Source organism: Rhinolophus hipposideros (assembly GCF_964194185.1).
Source record: "Rhinolophus hipposideros genome assembly, chromosome: 11".
Lineage (NCBI taxonomy): Eukaryota > Metazoa > Chordata > Mammalia > Chiroptera > Rhinolophidae > Rhinolophus > Rhinolophus hipposideros.
This window is the reverse complement of record NC_138057.1, coordinates 34,704,133-34,725,498: the sequence shown is the minus strand read 5'-3', so window position 1 is coordinate 34,725,498 and position 21,366 is coordinate 34,704,133. Positions and strand designations below refer to the sequence as shown.

General features: G+C 42.8%; 1 protein-coding gene across 1 annotated transcript in view; it reads left to right on the top strand.

Annotated features, from left to right (window-relative positions):
* Window positions 1-21,366, top strand: part of DMRT1 (doublesex and mab-3 related transcription factor 1) — a gene marked incomplete at both ends in the record, with an annotated part of 95,620 nt that overhangs the window by 22,756 nt on the left and 51,498 nt on the right. Inside the window, one exon of the mRNA XM_081066471.1 lies at window positions 14,191-14,474. Within this exon, the coding sequence (XP_080922597.1) occupies window positions 14,191-14,474 (284 nt within the window). The remainder of the gene's footprint in view (window positions 1-14,190; window positions 14,475-21,366) is intronic.

Sequence of the window (21,366 nt, the reverse complement as noted above, 5' to 3'; positions counted from 1 at the left end):
CCATTATGGGCTCTGTCTTTGGAGGCTGAGAAATCTCAACCTCTGTATTTGACTCACCTCCATGCCAGTGTTTAAAGTTAGTTGTCACTTAGATTCTGTCCCAGGAAATCGTCAGCGTCGACTCCTTGTCAGTAGCAACGTCAGATGCCTTTGAACTGACAGTGTTTACTGACCACAGCTACGGCTTCCTTTTCCTTAATGACAGCATGGTGGCAAAGCGTGAGGTCTCAGAAGGGGCCTGGCGGAGGTCCCGCTGCCGAATGCACACATCTTTAGACTTTAACTTCTCCAAGGATTGAAACGGGTAGAATTACTTCTTGAGCCTTCTCTTCTGTCTGATTCCATGAAAAGCTGTTAGGTTTAATTCTCTGTGGTTCACCTTACCTGACTTTGGACTAGTTGAAAGAATGGACTAGTTTTTATGTTTAGAATCAACTTCTTTTAATTCCAGAGGAGCTTTATTCAAAGGGAAGGAAAGACAGAAGGGAAACAAAGAGGGCACATGCAGACAGTGCATGCACCAAGGAGATTCCGGTGGACAGTCTCAGATGCCGGGGTGGTTAGTGGCCACACAAAAGTCGAGTGGTTTCATTCCTAGATGTGGGCACTTTCGGGTGTTTCTGTGAACCTTGTAATAGCTTTGAGGTACATGTCATCTCACACCCTCATACCTGAGCTGTGCAGTAGGGCTACTGAAGGAGGCCATGGCGAGGAAGACACAGAGAGGCCAGTGAATGGTGAAGCATTTCAGCAGCCACGGGTACAGCCAGCAGTCCCTATCGTCTTTTCTCTTTCCCTGCTAATGGTGAAAGTGAGATAAATGGAAGGTGACGCTTTGGGGTGTATCACCAGATGTCAGTTCTAGAATTAATATTTTAAATGTACGTGGAATCCTCAAATCTCATTTTAACCACTGATTTGAATATAGTTCTTCCTTCCACTCAAAAAACAATAAATGTGGGAGCGTGTATATTGAATTTAAGATTTGAAGTTTTCCTCTTTCTCTTCCCTTTCTCCACCTTCTCCCAGTAGCAATCTATAAAAAGCATGATACAATTAAAAAGAGCCAAATCAAAGACAAGGGAGTGTAAAGGGCTCCAGATAATTCCCAGTTTGGGTTATCAGCTCCCACATAATGGAGAGTTGATTATGCTTTATTTTTCCTATTATTTGAGGGGAGGTAAAACTCTGTGGAGGTAGGAAAGGTGCATCTGGAAGAGATCTGAATTATTCCGAACTCAAGATAAGTGTGCCTATAAAACGTTTCTGATGTCAGCTTTGGAATATACCACTAAAAAGTACTAAAGATCAGAAAAGCTTCCTTCACAAATTTGGTAAGACAGAGCAGTTAGCTGTAACCGTGGGCAACCCTGGAGGTCATAGACTAAGCTAGGAGAAATAATTATGCATGGTAATGGGCAATTACAGATAATGGGCTTTTGGGGGTGGCAGAAAGTACACAGCCCCACAGTCTAGCCTGGAATGAACATTGAATAGCACATTAACTTTATAGCAAGCTGAAAGTTCAGCCCTGGAACAGCAGTAGTCCCCCAAATAAATAAAATCCCTGGCTTACTTAAAGGGAGTACTATAGTAGCTGCACTTCTCCAGAGAAGGTGGGGCTGGGAGTGGGGTGGAGTTTGGGGAAGGAAAGGAGGGGTCAGCTCTCCACCTGGCTGTGTTTGTCTCACTAAGTGGAGATGATTTGGGGCCTCGAGGTAGGTACACAGTGAAGAGTTTGTTTGCTTTCCTGGCTCCAGGTTTGTGTTTGACGTTTAAAATAGCCCTGTCATGATTGCCTTGTGGGAGAAACAGATTGTTCCGCATTTCCTGATTACGACTTTAGGGAGTGCTAGCACACCGGACTGCACTCAAGGCTACTGTCTGACCTCAGAGAAGGCCAGGAGTGGAGGATTCTGCTCCTTTCCAGCTACACAGCATTCGGGAGGCCACACCAGCTACAGCCTCGTACCCCGAAGTTGAGCATTTAGAGCAAGGAGAACTTTTTTTTTTTGTACAGTTATTTAGTGACTGCCTTGCTGATGGCAGAGAATGTTATCACTGTGTTGTGATTGTGGTAATGAACAATATCTAATATTTATTGAGCACTTACCATGTGTCAGAACCTTTCTCAGCCCTCTGTGATGTAAGTAGCAGGCTGATTGCCAAGTTACAACAGACACTGGGGCACGGAAGGGTTAAGTAACTGGTCCCCAGGTCCCAGGGCAGTAGGTTTCAGATCTGATCCAGCAGTTTGACTTGGGAGCCAGCTTTCTCAACCCAAGGCCCTGTTGCCTAGCATGCTGTGTAGTGGTATATGCCTTTTCTCTGAAAGGAGTGTTCCAGGCTTAAGGACAAAAGCCAGAGATCCCAGTTGGGACTTTATTGCTCATTGCTAGCAGCTCAGGGAGCTAGCTCAGAATGAGACACTGGACTCCAATTACTCTGAAATCAGTCCTGGAAAGAGGAGAGGTTGTAAGACAGGTTCTCAAAATTTTTAGTTAGAGGACCCCTTTACACTGTTAAAAATGATTCAGGATCTCAAAGAGCTTTTGCTTATGTGAGTTGTATCTATCAATATTTATTGAATTAGAAACTAAAACTGAGAAATTAAAAATATACTTAATTCCTTAAAAGTAATAAATACATTACTCGTCAACATATTTTAATGAAAAATAAACTATATTTGTCCAAAAAAAAGTGAGGAGAGTGACATTGTTTCACATTTTTGCAAATCTCTTCGGCTTACTAGGACACAACTGGCTGGCTTAATATCTCCATCTTCATTCGGTTTGTTGTTTTGATTGAAATACATGAATAAAATTCAGCTTCACGTAGATAAATAGTTCCCATCATTGTGACTGTTCATTGATGCAAGACCAAAACTTGACAAATAGTAATTTCTTAAAAATTAGTTGCAATGATTCTGAAACCATGCTAATGAGCTTTTGTACTCTGTTAAATTAAAACTCATTGGTATATCTTGCTCTTCAAATGGATTTTTCACCCACACTTGATTTTGTAACCTCATGCGTTGGTCATTTAGAAAATATTATTAGTTCACTGAGTTAAGCACATCTTCCAAATGTTGACATGTTTCATTACAAAATATCAGAATATCCCATTCATTAATATCATTACTGATCTCATCAAAAGAGTCTACATTTGAGAAGCTGTCAAACACGTGGTGGTGGTGGTGGTGAAGTTTTCCAAAATTATAATTTTTATTTGAAAGCTCAGATTTTTAGCAGTAAATACTGTCAGTTGTGTTTCTTGAAGTGAGTGATAGGCTCACTTTGTTCATTTTCAAGAAAATGTCTGCCAAATACCCAGTCTCAGTAACCATACTTGGTCATTAGTCATTCTTTCAAGTATATGGTGTTCTCAATGTCAGAAACTTCCATAGCTGTAGAGAATTTCTGTAAGAGTTTATTTGAGCCAAAACTGAACGACAATTGCCGGAACCAAGATCTCAAATGCTACGGAGAATGAGTTTTGCAGTTTCTTTCATACAATTTAGAATTAAGGAGGGAACGTAAAGAAGATTATACGAAGATGGGAGAAAGTAAGGCAGGAATTAGGTTACAGGATAGTTAAGATGTGTTCCCTGGAGGGTGGTTACATTTCTGAGGGGTCTGAAAAGAGGCATTTCTGAGGTGTGTTACCCTCGATGCACAGAAACCATGGACAGGGCTTGCTTAAGGCAAAGATAAGCCTTTTACTAAAGAAGTTACATGCTCAGGGAGTGACCACCCAACCTGACCTGCCCAGTTAGGAATGTATGACCAGATCACCCTGTGTGGTTCCTTTCCTTAGCACCCGCTTTTCGTCAACTAAAAAAAAAATTTTGTCCATTAAAATAAAAAACAGCGAGTTTAACTCTTAATTCTACCATTTGCACAAGTGCCGTCTTCAGGAGAACTATCCCCTTGATGTGCCTGATGAGTGCTTCCCATCTTGTCACAAGATGAAAAAGACACTCTTAAAAGTAGAGATTTGATCAAGCTGTTGTTTTTTCCTGCTTCATCAAGGGCATCTTAAGCAAAGTTGACATGAAACGTTTTGATTTTTTAAATGTTTTTCTTCATAGCTGAGCAGCAGTGCAGTGACTATGAGTGCAGCTTGATTTGTGCTAAGGCACCAGTGGCTTTCCCACCACTACTGCTGCGTCATCACCACAGACCAACACAGTGAAAAAGGAAGGTCGCATCTTCCTGTTAATACAGAAATGCTTTTGAGCTTGTGGACCCTTGAAAGGGAGTTGTGGACAGGGGGTCTCCAACCACATTTTTGTACCTGCCGTGGTAAGATGGCATTAGAACACCAACCTTTCTTTGATGGATTTAAAACAGTTCTCAACCTGCTGGTGCTGGCATCACCCTGGTAGCTCTGAGCAGTTCTGATGCCTGGGTCCCATGTGGTCCGAGGTGTGGCTTGGTACTGCAGAATTTTAGCCTCCAACCCCACCCGGTGCAGCCAGGGTGAGCTATGTAGAGGCAGATTTAGTTCCTGGGGAGCCCAGTCTCGCAATTCAGTAAGTTATTGTCAAATACTTGAAGCATTTTACAAGACAAATACCCGACTGAAAACTGGCAATATGAAACTGAACTGGTATGATCTTGAGTTGAACAAAAGCTGTGTGGAACAATACGATGTGATATAATTTGTTTTTTTCATCCCTTCACGTGGGGTTCAGTCCACTTTAGACCACCATCTGGGAGCTTCAGGAGCAACAACAAACATCTATGATCTTATTTTTAAAAGAAAGTTTTAGAAGCAGAATCTAAATCCCAAACCTAAAGGGTGCCGGCCATGAGCAGACTTAAGAATGTGTCCCTGACAGCTCCTGTGTTCAGCACCCTTCATGCCCAAGGAAAAAGACCCTAGTAAATTAAGACTACATTTTAAGCTGTCCAAATACAGTTCAGAGAAAACATCTTCTTTGGAGAACTAAATGTATGTACACACAGTCAGTCTAATATGCGCCTAGTTTAAAATTTTCTCAGTATAAGAGATACTAAAAAGGTTCTAGAAGGGATTCTCTTTATGATCTCTTTTAGAATAGAGTACTTAATGGAGAGGTCATCTTCCCTCTTCTCTCATCCATTCCCCAACTCAAGCCTTGCTGCTGGCCTGTTGTGTGGCACTGCCTTCTCCAGTCTGCTGGCAGGTGTTGATAGAGTCCCAAATTGTCTCTGGCATCTTGCCAATGATAGGAAATTCTGAACTGGCCTAAAGAGGGAAAACCTCTTTCTTAGCCATGAGACATTTTCTAGTAAAGTCAGAGAGAAGGCATTTTGTCTATATCTGACTCCCACTGTAGGGCTAACAGTTTCTCTGGATGGCACAGGGGAATCCTGGGGAATTCTGAGGCTTATGCAGAGGGCAGAAGAAAAGGGAAGACACACAGAGAAAGGGGGATCCCTGCCAGGGAGGGGAGAGCAGAAACCCATGAATAAGAACGCCAAGAGGTGTGAACATGTGTGAGGTAGGGGTTGCCACACTGCCATAGGTATTCCTTGGGACCACACAGTGAACCCTGTACTTTAAGTGTCTTCAGATCCAGTTGAGTATTTTTCCTTCGAAGAGAGTCTAAACTTTATATTATTATGCCAGCAGCACCCTCATTCTCGTCCTGTGGGGGACCCTGTGCTCCCCCTGCCCTGCAGTACAGGCTGTTCTCTTACAGTCCCAGAAACATTTTGTGTTGTGCCTCCTCTACTTAATACAGAATTCCTCTCTCTCTCTCTCTCTCCCCCCCTCCCTCCCTCCCTCCTTCCCTCCCTCCCTCTCTGTCTCTTCTATGAAAAACCTTTTCTGATCCTTTAAGTTCTCCCTTGCATTTGTCATCAGTGGAGGGTGAGCTTCTAGAGAGCAGGGATTAGCTTCTGTTATTCTTGGGCTTCCCTCCTTGGTCCAGCACTTTGGGAGGTGCTGCCCACAAGGATTGTTACTTATTGAGATTACTTACTGTGATTATTACTTACTGGGATTGTCAATAGCCCCAGGGCCACCTGCTTCCAATCTTGGTAAGCTCCCTTAGAAGGCCTGTATTTGCTCCCCTCACCTTAATATTTTCCCCATCTTTCCCGCCCTGGTTGGTTTCTTTGCTCTGGTCATGCTCAACAATCCATCTAGCTATCTCTTTCCTTCCCACCCCACCTCCCTCCATGTGTCTCTTTCTCTCTCTCCCCAGATCCCTTTGTATCCCACACCTTTGAACCAAGCCTGCTCCTAGCTTTAAAGGCCAACTTCAGGTTATTTATTTATTTAAAACCTTTACCCTAAGAAGAAAAGTGAACTGGACACTTTGCTCCAGGACCAAATTACATTTTTAAAAATTCCTTGGGAAAAAGAAATCGGCTCTGACATAGTCCATGCCTGTGTACAAGAGGGACGTTCGTAAGCCAACGTCAGCAGAACTCGTACTTTGAAGGTTGGACTTAGTCTCAGCGTCCCTTCCCAACAGTTTTGTATTTTCCCATAGCCTTGGTCAGTCCCTCGTTTTGTGTGCTAGTTTCAGGATCTCCCCTTACTGCTGAGCCTGCGGCATCACGGACGACATGCCTTGTGCCCCAAGGTACTGGACAGGCTGCCTTGCACAGGTGCTTAGTAAGTTTATTGCATGGAACATGAGGTGTTTCTTCGGCAGGGGAAGCTGACAACTGTGATGAGGTCCCTCATTCATCGTCACCGTCAGCAGGGAGTGGTATGAATAGCAGGCACACTGCTGCCTCAATTAGCAGGCCTCTTTGTGCCAGCTCTCCTTTACTGCAGAAAACTAATCCATGTCCTCAGTCAAGATGGCAGACTTCCGTTCTTGGAAGTGTAGGAGTGCTGAGAGGGCCCAGGTCTCAGCTCATGGAACAACTTTTCTCTCCATGTATCTCCCTTTCGGTTTTCTCCCTTGCAGAGGAAGAGTCCTGAAGCATCACATGGGGTTTCTCAGTTTTTCCGAAGTCTAGGAAATGCTAGGAACTGATTAGTTTGGACCCAGGGTTGCCCTGCAGAAAATAATGCTAAAAGCAGGGAGCTGAGTAAATTAAGCCTTCATGTTGCAGTGAAGGCACACCCCACTGCCACCCTCTGGATTCCATGACGTGCCATCATCGAATGACATGGACTCTTTGTTAAGACCTTAATTTTCCTCAAGAAAAATAAATGGGGGAAAGTGACTTGTACTTTTTCTGCACCCTCCTAGCATTCAGCACAACATGTTAGTTAATTTTGCTATCTCAGGTTTAGCAGTAAAAAACTGGTAACGCTTAAAACTAGAAACTAAGTAGGACAGGCTCCATGTGAGGTATGGATTACAAAGACAAAACCTGTTATACCTAATTAACCATTTATATGAGATCAGTGTGAATCCCAAATAATCATATTGTAAATTGTAAATTTTGGTTTCATATGTGACCTTCGATATAGGAAACTGAGATTTGGTTTTGTCATTGAGAAGGGAGTATGGCTCCAGGTTTGAAGATAAAGGACTCAAAAGTGCAGCCACTCTGGGAGTCTTGACACTAGAGAAGAGTGGGGGAAAAAACCTTCGCATACCTTAAAATGAATTACTGGTTAACTACTATTAATATGCCGTGGGCCGGGAGACCAGCGTATAAGACTGCAAGATCAATAAGGGCATTTATCACGTGGCATTGATCTCTCATGAAGGAGTGAATCATATTTCACGCTGCATATGTTAGTGCAAAAAAAGTAGCAGAGGGATTGGGAAGCCTTATCAAAGAACTGGACTGTGGAAGGTAAATGTATGGAGCCACAAATAATGAGTATTGGACTAAGAAGTGATCGAGTCTGCAAGCAATGTCTCTGCTGATGAATGCTGTTGGTCATGCGTCTAGATACTTGCTTCTCCAGTTCCTCTCCTAGCTGTTGAATCCAGTCCTGCTGATTTTTTTTCCTTAAAGCACAAATTAGGACTATACCAGTAATAAGTGATGACACTTAAACCATCTAACTTCATACTTTGCATCTTGGCAGGGGACCTAAGTTGGTAATTCCTGTAAGGGGATCCACCCCTTGGTTAAGAAAGCTACCACGTTTTCTTGGGAACAACGCTGTTGAGCTGTCTCTTATTATTCATATCATTGTTAAGGAATCTTGATCAGTTTTTATTCTAGAAACATAAAGAGTGAGACCTGGAATATAGCTTTGTATGGTGACAGATGGTTACTAGACTTATCGTGGTGATGACATCGTAAGGTATATAAATGTTGAATCACTATGTTGTACACCTAAAACTAATACAATAATGTGTAGCAACTATAATTTTAAAGAAAGGATTTCCAGCAAACTCCCTAGCATGTTTCCTTTTCAGTATACTCCGGTAGTCTTTGTACTTAGTCATACTGGCCATGCAGTTGAAACACCCCCGTCAGTGTGCGTTAGGCATGGGCCGGGCAAGAGGAACCAGTCACAATGAGGGCACTGACACATGTGGGTGCATTCAGCTCAGGTCTGTAGTACCAGCTGTCCGTTTCTACTGGGTTGTTTGTTTGTTTTTCTGTGATTCCGAAAATGATTAGTAGCCTATTAAGAGATTGTACATGAAAAACCACTTTTGATGATATACAGATTTCAAAATGTATATGGTAACTTTATATATTTTGTGGCCTAAAAGTTAGAAATCTTACTATCAGGTTTATCTCCAGCTAATAGTGACACTAAGTCTGACTCAACAGCTTTGATGACATCCAGTATTGAAGAGAATATCTCTAATTACTCTTCTGGGAATTCTGCTGTAGCACAGGTTGGAAAGATGGCTTATTCTACTTATATATATTCTTACCCTCCGTCAGTGTAGGCAAGAGCTGTATGTATGTTCCTTCTCAGGATGGAGTGAATATCATGTCACTCAGCAGTTGAACAAGGGTCTGAAAGGAGAGCTGGGTGGCTTCCCTGGTCCCTGGGTGATGGGTAATACCAGTATAACTTGGTTATTTGAAGGGAATTCCCAGAACACCAGACATGCCAGTGATTTTCATGAGGTTCATTTTTTCCCCCTATTACCACAGCCTCTGTATGCAAGCTCATATCATGTTTCCCCGAAAATAAGACCATCAGCTCTAATGCACATAAGACCATCAGCTCTAATGCGTCTTTTGGAGCAAAAATTAATATAAGACCCGGTATTATATTACATTATATTACAATATTATACTGGGTCTCATATTAAAATAAGACTGGGTCTTATATTAATTTTTGCTCCAAAAGACGCAGTAGGCTGATAGTCTGGCTAGGTCTTATTTTCAGGGAAATATTGTAGTTACCTTTCAGGCCTAAGTATTTAAAGAGCCTAGTCTGTTCTGATCTGTAAAGCATATATACATGCTACATATACAGAATTGACTGTTCTAGCCTTGTCTATTCTCCTGCCTTTTTATTCTCCTATTTATTTTGTGCTTGGGTCAGATTAATTTTTCTGGAACGTTTTTATGTTACCCCCTTGCTCTGAAAACCTTCGTTGACTCCCTGCAGCCTGAGGAGAAATCAGAAGTCCTTGGCTGGCATTCACATTCAAGGCCCTCCACAATTTAACCCCGTGTAACTTTCCATTCTCATCATCTGTTGTCCCTTGACATGAACTCACACTCCAGCCAGGCTCGTCTGGTCACTGTCCCTGGAACATGTCTTTTTCCCCCTTCGTGATCCCGGTGATATATTATTCTCCTCTGTTGAGTGCCTCCACACCCCCACCATCTCTCTAAATCACCCCCATCCTGGCTCATGTCTCCACGGCTTTTGCTGATGGTGACATCTGCCTAACTGTCCTTGTGGCAATTAGACTATTGCATTGAAGGTTTCTATGCTTAATTTTTTTCCCCCAAATAGATGGCACATTCTTAAGAAATGAAACATTTTCAGTGTTTCTTTGTGTGTTTGGCATCTAAAGCAAAGGTTTGGACATAGTTGTTATATGATAATTAATGAATGAATCAAATATAAATACAACTTAAGGTCAAGAATAAGTGATTTTGTGTTACCTGCTCCTCTGGATTGTCTGGAAGCCTTATGAGGAATACTAAAGTTTGACTCTGTGATATTATACCTAATAAAGTGCCTGGCAAATAGTAGGTGCCTAAGAGATGAAATAAGCTTTCTTTTAATGGATGAATTAAGCTTTTGTGGTTAGAATAAATGAAGGAAGCCTGGGTGTAGGCCATGAAAATCAGAACCATTGGGCAGCCACGTATGTACAGCACCCACGATTTGTGGTCCGAGGTCAGTGGTGATGTAAGTGGCAGCCCATCTTTATTCAGTGGAATTCATTTGTATACTCATCTTGGATAGCCAGCCAGGACTGTCACAGTGATGCAGCCAAGGGGATAATTTATGGAGAAATTGCTTTGAGTCTTTAGAGGAGACCAATGGTTCTCCATCTTTTGAGTGTATGCAAATCTACTTAGAGCTAAAACTCAGATTGCTGGGCCTGACCGTCAGAGTTTCAGACTCGGGGTCCGGGGTGGGCTCCGAGAATGAGTTATTTCTGTAAGTTCCCAGCTTATGCGGATGCTGCTGATTCGGTGACCATACTCTGAGCAGCACTGGCTTAGACACATGTGCTTTGATGGATGTGCGTTTCTACCTTGGGAGTTTTCCATGCACAAAGAGGCTGGGAGTCATACAGCTGTTTTTAACATTGACCAAGGGTTTTAATTTGGAACTTTAAAATTCTGTTCGGTGATTTATAAAATTCACATTTTGGTAGTTTCATGTATCTTTGGATCCAGGTGCTCTCTCTCAGTATTTTTAAAAATGTCACTTTTTAAGAGTGCTTAAACGTTTTAAGAGTGTAAAATATTTATGCATCTACTCTTATGAGCTCAAATGATTTTTTATTTAAATACTGGTATGAAATGAAACATTTCCAATATATATCTTAATTTATTCTTTTGTTCAAATTTATTCTTACAATTCAGTATAACTTGAAGGAGGAAATGAAATATGGTTGTGGAAAGGTGTTTATTAATTACAATCAGCTGTAGCTAAACAAATCCTTGCTGTGATGTGACATAGCTTTTTATTTGAGGTTTACTTTAGTCTGTTGAAGCCATTCTCTTGTCACGTTGAGAGTTATTACATCATTTTGTTGCTGAACAAACTGAGGCCTCATAAAAGGTCCTGACTAAAGTTATGATGCAGAAATTCAGGAACCTGTGCCTTAATCCTAGAATGCTGTAGTCTTTGTGTTTCTACTTAATTCTTTATCTGCTCCTGTATTTCATATTTTGTAAAAGAGCCTTGCTTTTGACAGGCAGGCTCTAAGAGATATCCAGCATTTTTCCACAGCAGGGGTAGAGATACACATTTAAAATGCCTGCCTCAGTGTCTGTGAGGTCGTATACAGATGTCCCCCTAGATGCTTATGACTGGGTGATAAGAACATGTCTTTCATTCCTTTTCTGGTTTAGACATCCGTGTAATTTATCATTTTGGCAGTTTCTATTGCTCTTATAATCAAGGTAAACTATAAAGACACGGCATTGCAAACAAAAGAATTAGGTAGTGAACACCACCAATGATGTCACTATATTGGTGTTTCACATATGAGAAAAGGATCAGTGGGGAAGTTGAGGAAGAGAGAGTGACATGTACCTTCTCCAGACATGGTATAGAATAATGGAGTTGGAATGTCTCATCTCATTAGTTGGGAAAAGGAGGAGAGAAGAAAGGGAAGAAATATAATAAAATAGTGGCATGACAGTGCATTGACACGAGCCAAACGTGGATGGAAGTGGTATCCTTTCAGAGAAGAGACGTTAGTGCTGACTTTAAAATGAGCCGGTAAAAATACGTTTTGTAGATCTCACCCAAACCTTGCACTTTTAGTCATGCCCGCCCCCGCCACACACACACACACACACACACACACACACACACACACACTCACATGCGTTTTCTCTTTCTCTTTCCACACATTCAGCCGATGGACACTTCTCAGCACCTGCTCTGGGCCGTGCATTGCTTGTTCTGGGAATCTGTCTCCATTGGCTTCTTCTCCCTGCCTGCGTATGCCCAACCCTTCTGTATGTTTTAAAAATGAAATAACAACATCTTCTTGTTCCCTGCAGCCTCTATTTATTTCCTCACATTTATTTTGATGCCAGGGTACCTAAAAAACCACTGTTCGTTGATCTCTTCTACAAATATGTACCACGTGTGTCCGGCAGCACGCTGGGCACGGGGTGCAAAGGTGAGCCAGCAGGCATGGCACGGCTTGCTGGGTCTTACCTTTTGGCCAGACAGAAGGATCATGGCTTCTGTCTCCTCGGTGCTTACCTGCTCCTTGCCTTCTCATAGGCCCTAACGACCTATCCTGCTGTTGGTCTTGCCCAGAACTCATTTTGCTTGATCTCTTAGCAGCAGGTGGCAGCACAACCTGCCCCCTCCTCAATCCACATCAACTTTGGCCTCCGGGACATTGCATTTCTCCTCAGTTCTGCATGACTTCAGCCTTGACTCTCTTCTCTCAGAACATGCTCTTCTGTAACGACTCCCTCCTGTTCTCCCCAGACAGAGCTGGCATCTCCTGGTGGTGACTCCTGAATCTCAGCATCTAACCTCAGCCTCTCCCATGAGCTCAAGTGTCAAGTTTCTCACCCTCATTCATCTCCCCCACTTGTGTGTCTCTCTGGCATCTTGAATAAGCAGAACTTACCACCTCCCGCTCCTCTACCACAGGCTTCCTGCTCTTCCCAACATCTGCTTTACGTTTCTTCACCTCCTGCATCTTAAATCCTGATGTCCCATCCGTCCTCCCGTTCTGTTGAGTTCTGTCTCCCGCATGTCCCTGGCGGGTTCCTGGCACAGGTCCCGTCCCCTCTCCCCCATGAGTCCTCTAGGTCTCTCCCTGACTACTTCAGTGTCTCCCTAGGGGATCTCCCTGCTGCGGGTCTCTCTTCCCTTCACTCGTCTTGAGAATTGCCATCAGATAAATCACCCCAAAGCACAGCTCTTGCCGTCTCTGCTCCTTGCTCAGAAATCCTCAGTGGTCCCCGTCACACGCTGACAAGAGGCCAAAGCGCTGGACTGAGGCTTCCCCACTCCCACCCGCTTCAGCCCACTTCTCAGACTGGACCTCGCTTTCCATGTTTTCACTCAATTCTTCAACCTGGTGCCCCGTCCATCACTCCCCAGTTCTCCTTTCACATTCCTGCTTCCACTCCTTTGTCCTTGCGGCCCTTTTCTCATTACTCTCTTCTTCACATTTTTCATCTAATTCCTGCCTTTGCATTTCTGTAAAGGTTTACGGGTGTGCCTGCATGATAATGATAATCCTGTTATTCTTTGTAATCTCATAATATCTTTCATCCTAGACTGTAGACTACCATTGGGCAGGGGCATCCTGACACCTTGTAGCCATGTCAGGCACCTGGACCAACTCTTGGGACATTGTTTTAACAAATGTCCATTGGAGTCCATTCCATTACTTGTTGGAATTGACACAGTTTTAAAGTCTAGGCCCTGGGCTGGCAAGCTATGGTATATATAGTCTGGAGGCCATGTCTGCCCACTGCCGTGTTTGTGAATAAAGTTTTATTGTAACACAAACTACAAAACAGCCTGTATATTCTGCAACTGAATGGCCCACAGAGCTTAAAATATTTACTAACTGACCCTTTACAGAAGTTTGTCTACCCCTGGTCTACACCGTTGTCCAGACTTCAGAAGGATAAGGTGTCAGCTGTGGAAAGAAGTCAAGAAACGATGTTTGCTTAAACTCTTAACCTCTTGCCTTGGCTTTCTGATATATCTATGTGGCTACCATAGTAAGGGTGCTGGGATTCCTTTTATTGTCTTATGAAAATGAGGTCCAGTTAATTTTGTTGTAAGCGTGCTGTAGACAGACAGGTTAACTAGATTTGATCTCTAATTTCTTGACATTAGGATAGGAATTTCTGGGTAGAACTTACTGGTCAGGCTTCACATAATTAAAATGACCCTTAAAATGTGTTTGGTATTCTCAGTAAAAATAATCAGCAAGAGTCTGTCGTCTGCCCAGGATTATGCCAACCTCAGAAGCCCCCCTTTGGTTTGGCTGCAGAAGAGGCAGCACGCCCAGGTGCCTTGTTCTGCCGTTCTTGAGGAGAATGGCCGTGTGTTGACGAGGTTTAGAGGTCAAGTTTTGTGGCTCTCCAGATCAATACCATGTTGGCCTTTTCTTTTTCTTTCTAGAGGGACGTATGGTCATCCAAGATGTTCCTACTGTCACCAGCAGAGGGCATGTGGAGAACACAGCTGATCTGGTTTCAGACTCGACCTACTACAGCAGCTTCTACCAGCCGCCCCTGTTCCCTTACTACAACAACCTGTACAACTACCCACAGTACTCCATGGCCTTGGCTGCCGACTCCACTTCTGGGGATGTGGGAAGCCCCCTCGGGGGGTCCCCCGTGAAGAACAGCCTTCGGAGCCTCCCAGCACCTTATGTACCTGGTCAGACAGGAAACCAGTGGCAGGTAAGATGTCATCCAGAGGGTGAAGTGAATATGTGACACCCACCCCTACGCACCCACACCTCGGCTTGCATGTGTGCACATTATACAAAACATGTGAAGAATTTTTCACTTTACCTATAACATCATTTAACCCAGAAGTTGGCTGCAAGGAGTTGTAAAGAAATATGCATATGTTTGTTTGTTTGTTTCAAATTTTACTCTTGTCATTTTTCAGAGTTATTTGGCATACATACCCAGTGGCTGGAGTCAGATTCACAAGTCACTTACTGTAGGACGCCCCCTCTCCTGCAGTCTTGCCCCAACTACCTTTGAGCAGCTTAGAAAATGCTGGGTGCAGCCTTCTGGGTGGGGGTAAGCTTCGTGATGGATTTGCACCCTAGGAAGGAGAAGTGTTATAATCTGTATGTTTGGTGGAAGAAAGGTAAGGAAAGGAATTAGGTGACTGCTGTGCTGGGCCAACGTCGGTGCATTATTTATTTATTACTTGGGTGCGTTTTAGCTGGGAATGGAGGTCAGTCTTTCGTATTCTTAAGTACGCATTTTTAAAAGTGTTGAATCAAGAGCTTTTAATGTTTGGGGTAAAACAAAGCATTTTGCAATGTCAGGGAAGAAACATTTATCTAGAGCTGTTCTGCTCCCTCAGTGTTAACCATTTCCATCATGCCACTATGTTAGCAGCAGATCCAAGGCACCAGAAGCATTTACAGGTGGGATTCCCCTGTTGTGGGAATATGTACACGTGAGTGCTGGGACTCAACACTGCCACACCCCACTCCAACTGTAAGATGTTCCGATTCTGGGAGAACTGTTCTCAGTTTGGATGCATTTACCATAGTCAGGCTTTCTCAGCTGGGCTTTGATTCCAGCACGACGCAGTGCATACATCTTAGAGTTTAAGGCAACTCTTTGACCTTCTTATATCCACTTTTAAGAAAATGTGAGATGAATTTTTTTTCTGAGTAATTCTATTCCATTTTGCATTTTTTAGGCATGGGGTAGTTAATATTCAAAACACCCCATTTTTTTTGGATTCTCTCACTACCCTTAGGGATCTGACTTTTCCAGCACATTAATATGAGCTTTAATCCCCTGGGCTACACAGTTTTATATATTTTCCATACATTTTATTTTTAGAATCATACTTTTAAAAAAGGGAGTTTAAAGCATTTTGATGTTAGAATTGAGAGGTAATGTGAATGTAAAAGAAAGGCGATGATTTATGGGTCTTTAAGCTGCACCCCTACAGGTCTGTCAGAGTACCAGCTGGATTTTATGATTTGGGACAGGTTTTAGGTTGATTTCTACTAGAGACTCTCCTCTCTGAAAGGATAAAAAAGTATCTTGTGGTTCTGAAAAACCCAGCTCATCCTGCAGATTCCCAAGAACCAGGGTCTACTATTGGAGTGTCCTGGTTCTCTGGTTGCTTCCAGGCTTCAAGGATAAAGCAGGAGGGTCTGTGAACCTGCTGGTCTTATGAAAAAAAGGATGAAAAAGAAAAATCTTAAGTGTTTTCTTAAAGAAAGCTCATAATCAGCTTTCCAGCAGAGCCAGAAATCTCCTAAATTAATTTACCGTCTACTTTCCCAAAATCTTTCAGAAGGCATATGATGGCATATGATGCCTGACACACTAATATTTATTCTTACTCTACCTGGGAAACCTGGGAAGGGAATGGCAGAGGCCTTGGATTTCCTTGGAGGTCCCTTACCAAGGCCCCTTCTTGAGGATAGCCAGGAGGAGAAGGGTTGTCTTGAATGGCGGGGTTGCTGGTCTTGGGGAGCTGCCTCAGCCACTGTGTGCAAGGAAGGATTCCCCTAAGTAGGTTGTGGTACCCCGGCTTGCAAAGGTGGGAGGAAACACCTTACCCACACTTGCTTAGTCCTATTGCGCGGCATGCAGTGTTGATACTGTTCATGCCTTCTCTAAACCACCGCTTACTAGACGAGAGAGAAGTGGCCCTGGTCTGAGGCCTAGGAGAGATGCTGAGGCATCATTTAACATACGAGTTTGTTTTCCTGGAGGGCTGGGCTTAAGCCTTTCTATTATTTCATCCAGTCACCTTTGGTAACATAGTCTCATATAACAAATTGCTTTGCAGACATTGGTCCTCCTCTGCAACTGTGGTTGGTGTCATTCCTCTTAGTAAATAATAACACCAACAATGAGCAGTAAATCTCCCTCATACTCCGAGGAGGCAGATAGTATTGTCTCCTTTTTATAGGTGAGGATACTGAGACTCAGGAATCTGACTTAGCCATGGTCACACAGCCTCCAAACGGGAGAGCTGGAGTTTGAATCTGTATCTTTCTGGCTCCAAATTGTGTTTCTCAGCACTATCCCCTTATCACTGGGTCTGCAATAAACTCAGGACTATGGAAACTGCCATCAAGTAAGTACGAATACAGAGGCCCTTTTTAGGGCTTGGAATTTCTACCTAAGTCCTTTGTTTTTCATTGGGGATCTCCTTGGAACCCTTTGCTGATTTTCTTTCTTTACTTGTCAAAGCTGGAACTAAGCAGAAACTTCTAGAATAGTACTAATGTGTGGCTATTGTAGATGGCTGAGAATAGAGCCTCCATTGCTTTTCTGAAATGCACCTTCTCGGCCATTAGTGTTTAAAATATGCTGGGTTCCTTGCTATTTGGAAGGTGCTTTTGAATCTGCATACAAATTTTCTGTGAATGTGATTATCAACAAAGCATATCTAGGTGCACCTGCAATGTGTGTGTATAACGTAAAAAATGATCCTAACATATGGTGACTCCATCCCTTCAAAGTGACATTTTACAAGTCTGTGGATTAACCTTGTAACCAAATGTAAGTGCAAGTTTGACTTACAACATTGTAGTCATGTTCACAAAAATTAGTTTTCTTGAAAATAAACCCTTAGATTAAAATTACAAGAGCCAACGTAGATATAAGCCATCAATTTGCAAAATGACAGGTGAAAATCAGTCCAGTGATTATCAGAACTGAAATGGATCTTACAGAGCTCTAGTTTACACCCCGGCCTCATGTTGCTAGAGAGAAAACTGAGGTCCAGAGCTGAAGGGATTGGCCTAGCACTCACAGCTAGTGGATGGCAGAGCCTAGACTGGAAACCAGGCCTGTTTAGTGAGGGGAACAATATGAAGTGCTTTGAGGAACATGGAATCTGGCACGAGAAGATCCATATTCAAGTCTAATTTGCCTCAAGCCTTGAGCAAAATACTTAACCCTTTGAATCTCAGGGTTGCTTTTTTTTGTCTGTAAAGTGAGCATAGTACTACCTTCACAGGATTGTGGAATAGGTACATGAGGCAAGGTAATGACTGAAGTAGATCATTACTGTGGAAGTTTCTTTGTACACCAAGAAATGCTATGCCAATATTAACGGTAGTGAATTTGTTTCATTAATCATTATTTTTACTTGGCTCTGCTCTGTTTTTTAATCTTTTTAATTTTCAGCCTCTTGTTCATATGTATTTTAGTTAGATACCTCAGATCCCTGTTGTAACAAGATAGGGTATACATAATGCACATTTAAAAAAAATTTTTAAAAATTTATTGGGGTGACAATTGTTAATGAAATTACGTAGTTTCAGGTGTACAATTCTGTATTACATCATCTATAAATCCCATTGTGTGTTCACCACCCAGAGTCATTTCTCCTTACATCACCATATATTTGATCCCCCTTACCCTCATCTCCCACCCTCCACCCCCCTTACCCTCTGGTAACCACTAAACTATTGTCTGTGTCTATGAGTTTTTGTTTCTCATTTGTTTGTCTTGTTCTTTTGTTGTTTTTGGTTTATATACCACATATCAGTGAAATCATAGGGTTCTCATAATGCACATTTTAGTTATCATTAAAGGACTATAAAATGTGAATGTGGACCAAGTATGAATGTATGTGGAATAATTTTATTGGAGTTGGGGAAGAATTTGATCCATGTAGGAAATACAAAACTGAAAGCGTAGACAAAGATTATGATGGTGCAAAATATGTTTGTTAAGATGCATATGTTATAAAGAAGTATTAATTAAATAGTGAACACCTACAGATAATACATAGTTATAACCAGTGTTTAAGGGATAGGAACTGGATGGCTCATCTTTTAATCAGAGTTGTGAGGGCAGAGGTATAAGGGGCAGTGGTCTGGCATGTGGCCTTGCCCAGCTCTTGATGTTTCTGCTGTTTCAGGAAGGTGCCCTGGCTCTGATCTTCGGACAATACCTTGCTCCCTACTGGTGGAGGCTTCCAGAAGAGGGATAGGTGGAGGATCCCCCTTGGTTGTTGCCATGTGTTTCAGTCTTCTTTGTGGAAGGTGTTCCACAGCTGCACCTGAAGAGCAGTCTCCACTATCGGCTTTCTTTATTTTTTTTTTAACTTTTATTTATTTAAGTGTGTTTTCTTGGACCCATCAGCTCCAAGTCAAGTAGTTGTTTCAATCTAGTTGTGGAGGGCGCAGCTCACAGTAGCCCATGTGGGGCTCGAACTGGCAACCTTGTTGTTAAGAGCACCGCTCTAACCAGCTGAGCTAACTGGCTGCCACCCCCACACCGCCATCTACTTTCTTGACTCTCTATTGCTAAGACACCCCACTTTCCACCCCAAGAGTTATTTTTAACTCTTGACCAGAGTGAGTCACCATTTTATATTATCCTCCTTCCCTTGCTGCTTTGTATATCAATGTATGCTGAGGGAACAATATGAATGTTTTTCAACAGACAGCTCCTTTCTGATTCCTAGAAAAAAATTGACTTCTAGTGTAGATCATCATCATTTTTTAAAGCTAGACATCTTAGAGATTTGTAGTGAGGGTATTGAATTATTTGCAGAAAGAAATTGTAGAGTTGAGACTTCATATAATAAGTCTCCCTATAAAATCAAGCAAGCCGCAAATAATTATTGAGCATGTACTAAGTGCAGAACCTCTAAGGAAAGACAAAGCAGGTTGGCATCCCAGAATCCCAAGGTCCTTTCCTGTTAATGCCCTGCGTGCTGAGAGCTGCTGTAATTGCTTTAGATCTGTCTCCAACCTTGGAGATTTGTGGCCCAATCATACATTCCTGTCCTGTTGTGAAACAGGAATAACATTTGTGACACTGGAACAAACTCACGATGAATGGCTGGTTCCACTGACCAGCGGCTCAATTTCACTTCTGCATTTAATTGCCTGCAAAAGCTGTTTATTGCCTTGTGCACTCCTCCACGGCAACATTATCTCTTAAATAAACATGTTGTACCAGGTTGACAAGGGAGAGCTGCATATCAAGTGAACAGAAATAAATATGGGAGGACTCAGAGCTGTACCTGGCATCTCCTTTCAGCCCCTATGGCAGGCGCCCTCTTAGATTGCTTTTCGGAAGCTTGTGCCACCAGATGTGTAGTCACATTCCGACCACAGTTGGGGTGTGGTCAAATGGCAACATAGGTCATTTCATTCCTCTGGTGGTTATTTTGGGCTCAGTCTGAAGTGTCTGGTGAATATGCTTGCCCATTTATGATTATGCACCTCACTGGAATGCATTCATGTGTTAAACAAACATGCATGGCGGTCCTACTACTATGTGCTAGGGATCTACCACGAAACCAAACAGACAAAAATGAGAAGAGTGGGTCTTGCGGGAAGGCCGCTGTTACCACCTGGAAAATGAGAAGGGAAGTTGGGGACCATCTAAGTAGGCCTGGATTTGAAACTGAGATGGAGGCAGGAAGGAGACCAGCTTCTGGCACCCGCGCCTTGGAGCACAGAGGAAGGCGCCCCTGTGCGAGGATCCTTGGTGTGGCGCTCCAGCACCTTTGGCTGGCTGAGGGCCAGAGGCCCCTCAGGGCACTTAATAAATGAAAGCTGTTTGACTGCCTGCCTGATCCTACGGGGATAATGAGCAGCCTGAGAGTGGCCCTTGTTTTCACATTGCTTCCCCCTTTCTTAGCGTAGCTCAGCATCAGAACAACCTGTTAGCTAAAGAATGTTGAGAAGTGACTTACTAGGCACGTGCTTGGTGGGAGTGGCCGTAGCCCCTTCACTTCTGTGGCCTGGTAACTTCTCAGGAGGGTCCAGCAGTGGGGGGGGGGGGGGAATCTGAATCTAAGGTTTAAACCATTCTCAGGGAGGCAATTATAATGAACAATCATTATTTTTAAATATCCCCATAATTTAAAAAACAATACATCGGGGTAGAATGCAAAATCCACTTCAATTTTTAAGATGAAGTGGGAGGCTTCAGATAAATTTTTGTGTTTGTCGCAGGCCACCTCTCTGCACCATCAGGCCCCCAGGATAATGTGCATCTGTTCACCTCAAACTCCTGGGTAATTCTGGGCTGAGCAAGTTAAGTGACTTGCCTGAGAAACACAGCTGCTGATGGAGAGCCAGGCCCCAAACCTGCGCCTTCTTACCCTTGCTCAGGCGCTCTCTCTACAGATAACTTATGATCCAGTGGGCTGCCCACCCAATCCCACTGCCCATGTCATCGACAGCTTAAACTAGCCCTGGCTTCCTTTTTTATTGGTCACTGTCTGTTGCTGGACAGATACTGACTGGCTTTTTCCTCTGGAAAGAAAAACTGACATTTGTAAGCAGACACAGGGAGGGTTTATAAGAACATACTCAATTTAAAACATTGAAAGCAATTTATTTTTTCTCAGGAAAGGGTAATTAAAATAGATGTGGTATTTGACTTGGGCTATTAGGGCGAACGACCATAATTTGGTTTCTGAAAGGGGAAGTGTAGAGACAAAGACTTCTGTTGATGACTAAAAGGGTTACAAGTTCCATTACTGTGATGTGATGTATTTATTTTACATCTGGCCACTTTTGTGAGCTCTTATAATTCTAATAGTTTTATAGTTGCTTATTTTGGGGTTTCTAGTTAGACAGTCATTTCATAGAAAAATGTTGAT